At 40.0% G+C, this 14,022-nt stretch overlaps 1 protein-coding gene across 1 annotated transcript in view; it reads right to left on the bottom strand.

Annotated features, from left to right (window-relative positions):
• The window catches only part of thsd7ba (thrombospondin, type I, domain containing 7Ba), a gene marked incomplete at its 5' end in the record, with an annotated part of 124,480 nt that overhangs the window by 59,427 nt on the left and 51,031 nt on the right, over positions 1–14,022 (bottom strand). Inside the window, 2 exons of the mRNA XM_080037506.1 lie at positions 1,489–1,720; positions 5,431–5,622. Of these exons, the coding sequence (XP_079893632.1) occupies positions 1,489–1,720; positions 5,431–5,622 (424 nt within the window). The remainder of the gene's footprint in view (positions 1–1,488; positions 1,721–5,430; positions 5,623–14,022) is intronic.

Genomic DNA, 14,022 nt, shown 5'->3' with positions numbered 1-14,022 from the left:
AAAGAAGGGCAAACTTTTGAATTATTTATAAATGTATCTTCCTTGTGTGGGCTATAACATCATTAAAGTGACAGCACCGAAGCCCTTAGCAGTGTTTGATATTGTATTGCTGAAAGAGGAGTAGATAATGGAGCATAAGCCAAATGGATCTCAAGTTCACAAAAGAGAGAAATCCCAAACACAGGCAGAAGAACACAGAGAGCTCAATGTACAAATCTGTGGTGATATATTGGCGTAGTGCATCAAGTCCTCTGGGTCATTTGTCACTGCATTGATGCGTACACTATATTGTAAGTAAGTAAGTAGGTAAGTAAGTAAGTAAGCGGAGCGGTTCGGTCCGGGTAGTTTGGCTTTTAATTTGCCAAAAGTTGGGTAGGGTACGGTTTAAGCGCACCTAAGCGCTCTGAGCCACTCCTAATTTCGATACTCCTCCGTTGGGGTACCAGCCGCCTGTAAGGGTGCGAAAAAGGCAGAGCTACACATGCTGTCCGTTTATTGGTCGAAATAATCATTTCCGCCGTGTGTAGTCACCTCTGCGAGAGTGAAGAGAGTCTTGTGTTTTGGTGAAAATGTGAGCGCAGCACTGTTTATTGTGTGGTGTTTTTCCTCGTCATTAAATGAATCAGTTGGCTACACTGTGTCCCACTGCTAGTCACGTAGCTGCCGCAGCCAGCACTGTTCGCTCACTGTCTCTATCAGTTGCATCGAGCCGTCTCTGTGCGTTTACGCTCACAACAACACGGGGGGAATCAATAAAGAAGCGGCTGGTTTGACCAAGCAAAAACGATAGACCGCTGGCTTGACCACAGTTGTTCCACAGCCCGATAGTTTGACCCATATTCTGGCGGCTGCTATCGCAGTCCAGCCTAAACCCCGCCCTATCAGTAAGGGTAGGGTCGGCGGTGGAAACACCACCGAGATCCTTAAAAGTGAGCAGTCCCGCTCTGAGCCGCTCCGACCCGACCCGCTCTACTCGGTGGAAACAAGGCATAAGCAAGTAATTAAGTAAGTAAGTAAGTTAGTAAGACACTTTTGCAATCCTAAAACGTAAATTATATTTTCCTGGAACAGAAATATGATCAACTTTGAACCCTCCTCCAGATTTCAAAACAGACTGTTTTGTTCCTCACACATAATTGACCATTCATTTCTCTTGGGATGCATTGTGTGGTGTCTGTAACTACGCTGAGCAGCAGTGTCACATAGGAAAAGAAAAAGGAAAATATTCTGTTACAAAGTGTCATTCTTATACTGGTGCAATGACTCAAGAATAAACAATTTTGTTGGCCCATTTGAGATATATATTGAGATGTATTTATTCGTATTCACTATATTCAGAATAGGTCAAACACTGTGTCTAGGCTAAAACATCCACTTTTCTTTTGGACTAAGTTTCATATTACTTGAGTGAAAACAAAGATGGAGCATACGATACACCTGTGGACATAGGACAAACAGCCTTTTTTTTAGATAGCTATGAGAGCGTACCTTTTACTTATGACAGGGCCGACATTCATCTTGATGCAGCTGACTTTGCGGATCTGAACACCCACGGCACAGGTGGGGGTCCCATTGAAGTAGCTGGATCCATTGAGGTCCATGGAGGCCTCCTCAATGCAGGACCCCCAGGCTGAGGCCTCCCAGTGGAACACAGTACATGGGTGGTCATTGCAGACTCTCCACTCCTCCAGGGCTGGAGCTGCTGGACACGCCTTCCCCTCTGGCCACCAACACACAGGAAGATAACACAGGGTCAAAGAACTTGAAGGCTATAACTTGGCATTCTGACCATACGGCTGAGTACATATAAGGTTCATAATCAAGCAAGAACTAGTCCTAGTCCAACAAAGCCAACATCATTTTGCAAGGTGCACGCACACAATCTCTTAATAAATGTCACCTAAAGAAACAGGATGTTGCTTATATTATCATTGATTGCTGGCTGCTTAGTGAAAAAACAAATGTTTGTTCGCCTTAGCTGAGCAGACACTGTTGTAAAAAGTTTGACTGATAAAGGGAAAGTCGAAGTGAGGTGACTGTAACAGAATTCATGGAGCTTTTCAAACACTGCCCACAGCACAGTCATTATCTGTACAGTTCTATATTCAACCTCGATGAACCTGGGTGTAACAATGAAAGCATCTGTAAAAAATGAAATAAAAAAAATCTATGTATTCCAAGATGATCTGTATGACTGTGCAGTAGGCTACCACAGCATAAATACATTAGTATCAATGTCTAAGATAGTTTTCTACTTTCTTTGCACAGAGAGGTGACACTAGCCTGGTCCTACCAGACCATCGTAATTCATTTCATTTGTACAGAAGGTCTGGAACTGATCTATTTGGCAAACGTTCACTCACTTGGAGGCGGGTGTCTGTTGAAGTTTAAAACTATTGGATCTGCCCAGTGCCACTCTGGATCAGCCAACCAATCACATATGGTGACGTATGTCATGAGCCGGCTTCTGACGGTGCTTTCCAGTTGTACTGGGAACTCTGAAATTTCCGACTTCACTACATATTGTAGTCTATGGATCTACCGGTACATGGCAACAGTAACGTGCTTGAGCCTAACGTTTAGTTATTTGGATGAGAAAGGTTGTAGGCGTCCATTCTTTCTCGAGCAGATGCACTGGAACACAGACAGGTCGGAACTCGGAACTTCCAAGTCAGGAATCTCCGAGTTCTGAGTATAAAGGAACGCAGCATTCAACTGAAACTGGAGCGTGACTTCGACGTCATCGTTCTTAGCCACTCGCTCTGTTCGCTGATTGGACGGCCAGAGATTTTCCTGAGCTAAAAACGAGAAATTCACCGCAGCCCCAGACTGACTACTGAAGGGAAAATTAAATTTGAGCGGAAGTAGGTAGGCGGGCGGAGCCAGGCTAGGGTGACACGGACACTTCAATGTAGTAAACATTCTGAGGCACAGGCGTATAGGAAAAGTGCATATGAGTGCCAAATATGTGATATGATATATTTGATCAATTGTAACTGTAACTTTCAATCATATGCAGTAGAACAGCCTAATTGTGTTTGGCTATTTTTCCATGTTGTGTTTTGCTTGTGCATTTTAATCCCACTATGTCATTTCAGTTCTGTGTATGCAAGCATCTTGTAAAGTTTTGCCCACGCACTGCTGCATACGTCACGGTCTATCTAATCAAATGGAGGTAAAACAAGGTACAGTCAATTTAGAATTGGATCCACCCTATAGTTAACTGGGGCTCAAAGAAAAGCTAGAATGAGTTTGTCACTGAACCACAACTGAATGAACACCTGCACCTTCCAGTGTTTTTGCATTCCCCAGCTTTTCTGCACAGTCTTAAACAACGTTTGTAGCGTACATACATACACACACACACACACACACACACACACACACACACACACGCACACGCACACGCACGCACACGCACACACACAGAACCTCTGCCAGCAAGCAGATAGCCAGCAACATGGTAATAAACAACACAGTGTGAAACCTGGCTTAATCTGTTAGATTCTTTCATCAGCTGTTATAGCAGATATGTGTCTGGTTACAGGGATTAATGGGCAGCAGTTGGCTGCCAAGGCACGGATGTCTTACTTGAAAACACAAGAGTACGCAGAAAAATACAGGCCAGAGAGAGAGAGCCCTTGTTTTGAGATGAATAAGAAACTGCGGAAATAACAGCCAAAGCAAACCCACAGCATTGGGAAGTATTCTGATAAAGACCTTGGTTCAATCAATCTTTTTGGGGTTCCTTGGTTTTCCCTGCGGCTAGCTGTAGTTTGGTATGGCTGTGCAAGACTAATGTAATGTATACTGCACATATTGAGGTCTCCATTTAGAAAAATAGAAATAAAAAACAATATATATATATATATATATATATAGGGGAAGGTGGGGTGATTTGTGCATTTTGGAAGTTGCAAAACCCATTGTTTCTAGAAAACCGTGGAAGAAATTGGAAATGTGACCACATATTTAAGAAGAGCCATCCATTTGACTCATCCTGTAAAGAAGGAAGACACAAGGAATAAGATATAAGCACATTTAAGCTCAAAAAACTGTGTTTTGCCTTTCAAAGTAAAATTTCCATGATCAAGGTTTTTTGATTATTGTGTCTGAACAATTATAGACACGTTTGAAAACATTTGACACATGTTTTAGTGCTTTGGTATGCTACACTTTGAGTCTATATAATTAGCACAATGTCAACCCTAAATTGCTGCATCATGCCTATTATCCAAAATTCTGGGGATGGGGTGATTTGTGCGCAAGGGCCTGGGTGAGTTATAAGTAAGTAAGTAAGTAAAATGTATTTATAAAAGCACATTTATGACAGTTTGCACTGTCCAAAGTGCTGTACATAGTGCATTCAGTAGGTAAACAATGAAGGTAAAATAACAATAACCAAAATAAAAGACGTAAAGCCCATACATCCACATAAACACAGATAGTAGTGCAGAGGTAAGTAAGTAGTGCAGAGGTTAATGGGGAGGAAACACCAGGGTGTACATATGGGTTTTGAGCCTTGATTTAAAGGCAGAAATGTAGGGGGAATCACATTTGTCAGGTGGCAGTTGGTTCCACAAGCACGGAGCAACTAGTGCAAAGTACATTTCTGAGAGTTGTGCCAGTGGCATGGCTGTATACGCTGGTCACCAAAAGAAAGTGATTGTCTACAGTAGCTCAGAAGAGAGTGACATCTCAATTCCACTTAACGACACCACTGATGAGAGTTCAGATGGCCAGAAAGATGATGATGGTGACTTTGTCGGGTGATTTGTGCGACAAGACAACTTTTTTTCCGAAAGCTATATTTCTTAAACAGTTTATTCCAGATCCAAAGTTTTTATTGCCAGGGATGCACAACATCCTGAAATATATGTACATATTTGAGTTGGAGACATAACTGTCAAGGCCTCACTTTAAAATCACTTTGAGTAAAAAGTTGCACAAATCACCCCACCTTCCCCTATATATATATATATATATGTATATATATATATTGTTTTTTATTTCTATTTTATTTATATATATATATATATATATACATATATATAGATGGCACAATTTGACATTAACTCATCACTAGGACTTTCAGGGACTAGTTGGCCTATACATTATGTATTGTTCAGTGCAGTCAGTTTCTGTCCTCCCCAATGTCATGGCTCCTATCCTCCCTCTTGTCTACATAAATATTTGTACTGGTACTGCCAAGTATTTTGCTGGCACCATTTATGTTACACAATTACACTCCAAATGACAGTTTTAATATGAAGTGTTACCAGCAATGCTAACCACTAAAAGTCAAACTTGGAAAGTCAAGTCATATTTGGAAAGTACTGCACAAAAAGACAATAAAACGTAGCAAACAAATGTTGTTTTTAAAAAAACAAACAAATGGGAAACAATTGTCAGTGGGGGATGTCTCATTACCTTTGCCAGGGATGGCCAACACAGTCCTTGTGCGGCTCTGTCGGCCCTCTGCTGTCTTGTTGGCACAGCTGTGTGAACAGGCTGACCAGGGAGACCAGGAGCCAACCACACAGTCAGCAGGACAGGCCACCTCGCAGGACTCTTCTGTGGGCGGAGGCTCGTCTACACACTGGGCAGATTGCACATCTTCCCCTGAGGAGGACAAGTTAAAGGAGAAGTAAGTGATATGGTCCTTTTGGCTAACTTCCTGTCAGTGACTACAGTTAGCAGTCCCCTCCCTCGTCCCTACGTCACCACCACATGAATGCGCAGCCATCCTCATCAGATAGTGCCGCGATGGAGAGCAGCGAGTGATCGTTCACGAGCACAAACCTGGCTCTTTAAAGCTCTCTGTCCTGATTGGATAAAAAATAGCGGGATACTCAAAATTGTAACTGGCAATAACTGCAAAGCTGAATGACTGGGAGACCTATGTTATGAACTGTGCATACGGTTTAAGTGATTGCTGTATGAATATAGAGTGATTTAACATGTTTTTAACAAAAAAAAAACATCACTTACTTACCTTTAAGATAAGAAAATTAAAATGGAAATATCAGCTGTGTGGGTTCAAAATGAATCAAGATGAGGCCTATTGCACTGCACGTATCTTGACAGGTTCAGACCTACAACACAGAGTGATACGACCCGAACACACATGGGGGAAAAATACAAATCTGTTTTCTGTGAAGCATTTTCAGTCAAGGGTGGAGAGGGATGTCTGGTCCTGAGGTGTGCAGCGGAGACAGGGAAATAGATTATGATGGGATCTCATTGTTGACACTGTTGACACGTCTTAATCCCAGGTGTAAACATAATCTGGCCATAGCTAGATACAATCTGAATAAACAGAAGCTAATGCCTTTCTATGTATATGCATACAGGATCTAAGTAGCAAGTATAAAAACTTGTTTCAATAATATCACAGTGTTGATTTTCCTTTTGATTTAAAAAAATCAAATGCAAAAAGTGTTTTCCCTTGGGCAAAACGATTTTCCTTCTCAATTTACAGTAAAGTTCCATGCCAAACTTAAGTGTCAGACACATTCTGTCAAACACAAATCGAACTTCATTTTATCCAAAGAAAACCATATGGCCAATTCATTGGTATTCTGAGCGAGTTTGAAAAGCTTTCCTTCAGCCTTCATCTTGCAGTCATGTTATTAAATATTTATCACAGCTCCCAGTTAACTCCTCTTTAAGGAGTTAAAACAGCTGAAAGAAAGACAGGGCCTTGTCTCGCTACTGTACTTCTATGATAATGACTTTCTTATTGTGTGATAAGACACCAAAATAATAACCAGAAAATAGTCTCATATTAATGAGAATTAAAAAGCAAATAACACCCAAAGTAAAAAACTCATTTTTGGTGGACCTTGCCTAGAGTTTGCATAGTGCTACTGATTTCCCCAAGGTTTCACCTTCCAAGAAAGAGAGAGAGATCAATTTCAGAAACAGGGATGCCATCCGGATGTCAAAACACTGCCAGCAGCAGCCGAAGCATTGTTTTTCGGATGTACGCTCACACACAGCAGTATCATTAACTTGGCTGAACTCTGCCACTACATCATGGAACATGGTTTAACAATAACAACCCCAGGGCAGACTTGTCATCAATTTGTCTCTTTTTTCTTTCTCCAAGCGAATACCATCGTTGCAGAGGAGGGCAGTGGAGAGAGCAAACGTAGGTATCGCCTCATCAGATACTGTAGATGTGAGACACTCCCTAGGGCAGTTTTCTAAACCTTTCGACCATAAAGTTAAAGCGGCAAAGATTTCCAGCCATCAAAGTAACTGGTGTGTGTACAACAGGAGATGTAAGTTTGGATGGAAGAAAAGCCCGACTTCTGTTAATGCTGTATTTCCTAAGACTTCCTGTCTTTAGTGAATAGTGTGTCTTTGAAGTGGACTTCAGACTCAGAGCTCTCCAACTAAAGTTCGGTCTATGTGATACTTTATCCCCCTCAGTATTGACAGCATACAGCCTGGGACACATGAATGGATTATATGGTCGATGATGGATTTAGTATAAGGTTCAGTAAATGACATTTACTGGCATTTTACAATGATTTCTAGGAAACCAGTAATAATCGTTGTAATAATGTTTCCGCAAATGCACCATCTGACAGCATTTCTGAAGGCCGCCGCACTTGAAAAGTACTTTACATAATTGTTTTAAACTGGCAGTGGGATTTGAAGCTGTGGGAAATACATCTCCGTGGATCACCATGGCTCCCACCCAGTTAATTATTAAAGGCGTCCGTGCTTTGTACAGTGTGAACATGAAATGAAACAAGGTATGCACCATGAATTCTGTGAATCAGCCTTTCCTGACCCGCATTTAGAGGGACGGACACCGAGTACTGTATCTTTCCCATCTTTATAGTTTCTGTGTAAATGGTGTGCGGATGAGAGACCAATTTTGCACTTGGAATTTGAATATGGACAATGAGATATATCAAGACAATGTTTATAAAACTTTAAATGGGAACTGCAAAGTAGAAAGTTTGACTGTTTAATCATTGCCGTTGAAAAATACTGTATTGCAGCTCTGAGCTAGCCTGACAACCCAGACCCACATCTAGAAACAATGTAGGGTCTAGCAACTAGCGATAGACCTTCCCAACGCATTCATTTCAAAATACCACTGCACGCAATTGGTAGCACTACGACTGCCTACGAACAATCAGAGCAATGAACAAGGTGACATATTCAGCCCCATCTGTTATTCAGTGGGGCTAACTGGTAAATGAAACTTTTGCAAAACAGCAAATAAATCTTTCTTGATAAGGAAAGATTTGTGTGCCGCCTTCTGTTAATTTTTTAATTTTCTGTTCATAGATCCATATCGTTAAGTTTCGAGGCAAAAGCTGTTCGATACAAATTATCCGCAGCCGTTGTTGTTTATTAACGACACAGACATAGCACTGTTGTCTTCCTGTTACGACCGGCCATGTCAGATAGAACGATTTGATTGGTTGGAATTTTCAGACATACACTAGTTAATGAGCTCCAATGTTTCCTTGCCAGAGTAGCTTGCGTAGAAAATTTAAGTTTGCGAGCGGCGAGTCTGGACACCCTTGGACAGAAGAGAAAATAAAATACCATTTCCTAAAATCCTTTATTGAAGAGGAGAAATGTAGTTGTTGGAAAGGCCGCTTCCCTCATGCACCCGCACTCGCCGTGCCCGCGCTCATATTACTTTTGGACATTCCATGCGCACAGAGGGGCAGAGAGTTCAGTGGAGGAGTAGTGTCTGTTTGTGTGCGTTATTGACCAAAACGTGAGTTTGTCTATTGTAAACGGCACATAACATGTTTTAGGTTAAGCCTACCGTGACTTATATATTTCTTGAGCTTTATGAGTGTTTAAAGTGAGTTTATTACCTGTTTGTCACGGCCTGTGTTAAGCTAATTATTCTGTAGAAAACGGCGATTTTGCCCACTTCATTATCCTAATTTATGCAGCCTTAGTTGAAGTTACTAGCCTGGTGTCACACTATTATATGTAAGCCCCTGATATTAATGTTATTTCGCTACATATAGTGCAATTTCGACGATCTTTTGTGTGTGTGAATTCGCGGGTCGTTTACTAGTGTAACGGTCACGTTAATGAGCCATTAAGCCCTTTGTTCTTTATGTTTCCCGCCTTTGTGTTTCACCATTGTAACACTGTCTATTTCCTTTTCAGACCACACACTCTGTTACTTATGCAGACATAACCCCAAAGCCTAAGTTAATTAACCTGTGCTTTGCTGTGCTGTGCTGTAAACCACCAAAGTCTGCTATTAAAGCCCATGACTGCATCCTATACTCTACTGTGTGTTCTTACCGACACCCCAGGAAGACACTCTGCTCTAACCCAATAGCCTTATACAGTCCACCCATTCAACAGTAGTCACATTAACAGAACAAATCCTAGAATTAAATAAACATTTAAAAAATGAACACATAGTAAGTCATTACATGCTACATTCCAGGCTTTATAGTTTCAGCAAAAATATTTCGTTTTTCAGTTTCAGAGAAAGCACAGAAGCCAACTGAGATCTCACAGAGCAATTTCTCTCTTTGAAACACTATATAGTTCGTAAGCTGAACCATCATTGAACCTATGGGCAGGGGTTACAGTAAGATGATGACAGCCAGCAATACCATCTGACAACCCATCACCCACTGCTTACTTTTTAATGACACAATAAAGCGGATACACTGGTGTGATCAAAGCTGTCAGAAACACAAGCTGACCCACTGTTCAGTTTGCCATCTTCATCCTTACAAATGGAAAGACACAGGCTATTTTGACACCTTCACAACAGCAACCTCAGGTATTAATTAACAATTGCCCAAATTGAACAGAGGAATATGCAAAACACAGCGGGTTTCCTTGTGCTCTTGGCCTTTATAAAGATGATTGTTTAGACGTGTTAGTGCTAATGGGAAAAGCAATTGCTATCTCTTTGAAAACAGTAAAATAAATCAGTAATTATTCAATGATCGTTTTGCTTGAAAAATCACCAAGGACTAATGAATACGCCGGCAAACAAAACTAACAAAAGAAACACAAAGCTTTGCCTGGAAACATTGCCTAAAGAAAAGCGGTATGATGACATAAAAGCCAGATCTTGTGTATGTCTATGTGTGTGTTTTGAGTGTGTATGTGTGAGGGGAACGCTGCAAATAGATGGCTGCCCTAGGGTTCCTTTTGCATTATTAATACCGGGATCTGTAGTTGGTACTCTTACTCAGATATTATTCCACTGCCTCCCGCAAGCAATTTCAACACGATTTTTATTCTCGCCCACCGGCCAATTAATTTCCTTCATTGTTATTATTCAAGTAAACGTAGAAAAAAAAATGGAAGACCTTGCCTTTGCTTAAAAATTAATAATCATATCCACTCTGCGTGGGCAGCTTTTAAGACTGGAAGGAAAGAAGGCAAGAGCAACAAAGCAAATAGGACAAAATCACTGTGAACATCAAACTGGGCTCTGACAAACTTGTCACTCATTAATATTTTTCGTGGAGTTTACTTGTCAATCATGTAAGTTCAGAATTGCAATATTAGTTACTGACGCAACGAGATATAGCTTTCCTGAGTTCATTATCGCCTGGATAATGTTGACCAGTTGAACAGGAATATTTCAGGCTGATGTTAACAATACTGCTGTTGGCTTCAGAAATGTCTATACGTGTGGGAAGGTGGCGAAGACGCTTCTATAAGGATTTGAATGTGTCATATCAGCTGTCATTCACACGTTCACCCTGCATGTTTTAAGTCAGTTTGCCCGGTGGTTGCTAGGTAGTTTGCGAATGCGGACTGTGGCGCGAATGGTCGCTGTGCACTGAGCTGCAGGGGCTGTCAAAACATCTTTACTAAGCCTGGGGCAAGGTGGGTAAGGCTAATACGGCATTTTCTTATTTTGCATATATTTTACAGCCCATTAAAGTTGTTATGGTATCTCATGCTGGGAGGCTTATGGGCACTTACTGTATTGAACATTATAGTTTACTTGTACTAACTGTAACAAGGCAAATAACAACAAATATATTTCTGCTATTCAAAACTTTGCATATCAAAGATAACCAAATTGTACGCAATCACAGGTCCTGCTGTTCAGTCCTAAACACTTTAGATAATTAGATAATATGAAGGAAACATTCAATATCAGAACATTTTTCCAAGACTAATTAGCAAAATCTGATTGTTGTAAAATAAGTGAAAATTGAAATAATCAGAATAAATTGCAAAAACATTAAAATAGAACAAGCAACAATAGGATGATGAAAACAGAATTTAACTGTTCAATATAAGAAAGTAAATATTCTGCATTAATGGGTTTCTATATACGAAAGACTAAAACACTGTTACAGTTATAATATTATATATCTAACCCTTACGAAGAGAAGTTATCTACATAGCAATAAATACTTAAAAAGTGACTAGCTGCAAAGAACTATTAATTCTATGAAATACAGTGCACTATAATAAAGGTGTCAGCACATGAATTGATGTGCAATAATTGGCAATAGCTACAGTGAACATCCTATGGAGTGTTGAGAATATGTTATGGTGTTTACAGCCACACATGCTTTCCATGCTCTTGGAGGACTATGTCTCTTATATACAGCACATAACCTGAAGTGAACTGACAGAACAAGGAGACACGTGAGGAGAAGGTTAAACATAAGTAAACTAAAAAAAAACTATGTGATGCAAAATGTGATGCATTTTTCGTAATAAAAGGTTTTACTTTTCGTTTGTCTGTTTTCCCCAAGGGCATATCAGTCTGAATCATCCTCCTGATTTAGCCCAAACATTTTCGTAAACACCCCTGGGCCTTGCAGTCTTCTCTATACTCACCTACAATATACCGGAGGAGTTTGGGGATTACCTCATGTATTTGCTAAGCAATAACTTGCTTGAGCAACCATGGATAATAATTTAATTCTCCAGCAGATACTGTTTGCTGGAGAAAAGGATATCTCTTAATCTCAGACAACATCAATAGTTTTATTGCACAAAATGCAAAGTCGTTTTTCTGATGAGAAATTGGAAACTGTGTGCTTACTCAGTCACGGAGTAAAGAGAATAAAACATGTCTTATCCCTTGGGGTGTGTCACTTCCTTCAAGTTTCCGTTCTTAAATGGCACGTGCCAGTTCAAACACCTGCCTCCCTTGTTTGTTGAGTGGAAATATTAGTTAACATCAATGGTAATTACCTTCATGGCTCAGGATTTCTTTTCATAACACTTTTTACCCCAAATTGAATCTAACTAAATATTCCTCCACTCTCACACAGTGAAGTACACTACTACTACTACTACAGAGGTGCAAATGCTAGATTTGAAGTGAATGAGGAAGAAAGCAGCTTAAAATGGGGACACCATGAAACTAGACCAGGGCAAAAGGCTTTGACTGACTGACTGACTGACTGACTGACTGACTGACTGACTGACTGACTGACTGACTGACTGACTCACTGACTCACTGACTGACTTACTCACTGACTGACTTACTTTGTGAGTTCCTTCCAATTAAAAAAATGTCTTTCCTTTGAGCAAAGAGGAAGGGTAAACCAAGACGAGCCAGATTGCAGAGTGGGCCTGTATTTCGGAGGTATGGTACATGCTAAGTCAAGCTGCTATACTGTTTAACTATATCCGCAAATATCACAGATGCTTGCTGTGTAGTGACAACATAACAGATTCATTTAGACACTCCTTTCATCTTTGCAGAGGTGTCACTCTTAGTTGCCCTCCTCTGTGCCTGTATCAACTTGTCAGATAATATCTGCACATTGTCTGTTTGCAGGTGCTATGCTCTCCACAGTCTAATAGCATCGAAGCCACAGCAGCTCCAGACTGCCATTCTTCTCCCCACAGCTGTTAAATACTATTATTGGAAACTCTTCACAGAAACCCGCAGAAATTGCACATTATCAAGCTATACATGGTGGAACACAACAGTCACTACCAGTTTGAAAATGTAAAAATGTACAATACAAACAGTGTATTGAGTTCAGTATCAAACCATAGTCCTGTTAGCAACAAACTTCACAAAAGTCAAAATTGAATACTAAATTCTAAGTCGAGGTTTTCAAAATAGTCTGGAGTTTTATGGAATGTCTTCATCTTCCTATCTTCGTCTAACGTTTTCAAGTATTGCATAAAGACATTGTATTTGTGTAGCAGCTAAAAAGGAGACCTTAATTGGGTTGTCTCTTTAGCGCGGGTCAATGTCATTATGTTCACATATTTGTGTAATACATCTGTTCATATATGTATATTTGTCTACGTTTGTACTGAGCTGTTCACGCCATTATGTTCATATCTGTTCATCGATTGCATATGTTCGTATACACATCTATACCACCTGTGTATAACGTTATGTTTTGTTAAATTTAAGTACCCATCTGTTTATACCACCTGTACATGCTTCCCCATGTTAAATTATTACATTCCGCTGTACAGTATTTGAGAGAGCCGGAGACATTTGAATGTCATTGGGAACGACTGCTCCTGCATTTGTTGTGCATATGATGAATAAAAGAAACTTTGAACTTGAGTGTGCAATAGAATAGACAATAGGCCAGTATAGTGGTGGCTGCTTTCTCCAAAGGATACTAAATTAATATGCCCGGCTTCATAGTGAAGTAACAAGCATATTATTTCAGGTGAAAAACTTGACCTTGATTAAAAGAGGGTCACTGAACTGTTTGCTAAAAAATAATAATAATCATAGACACAGAGCAGTTTTTTTGTCCAATTAATACTTTTTTTTCTATCTGCCCAATAACCAATTTATTAAAGCAAAAGAGCAATAATGAGTTTTTACTTGGTGTAGATTGTATTAGATGCAATGAGTGGTAATGTATGGTGCACTTCATTTGAAGGAAATTAATTAACAATGTCAGTAGTGTCAAATCCGATTCATAACAATGGTCTGGTATACAAATATTCATAAGCAACATGTATCATAATATATAACAGATCATTTTGAAGACGTTAAATAATTTGCTTTGTGTAGACATGTCAAGCAATGATTTTAGTTTA

This window comes from Ammodytes marinus (assembly GCF_949987685.1).
Source record: "Ammodytes marinus genome assembly, chromosome: 12".
Taxonomy (NCBI): Eukaryota; Metazoa; Chordata; class Actinopteri; order Uranoscopiformes; family Ammodytidae; genus Ammodytes; species Ammodytes marinus.
The sequence above is the reverse complement of the archived record's forward strand: the minus strand, read 5'-3'. Positions and strand labels throughout refer to the sequence as shown.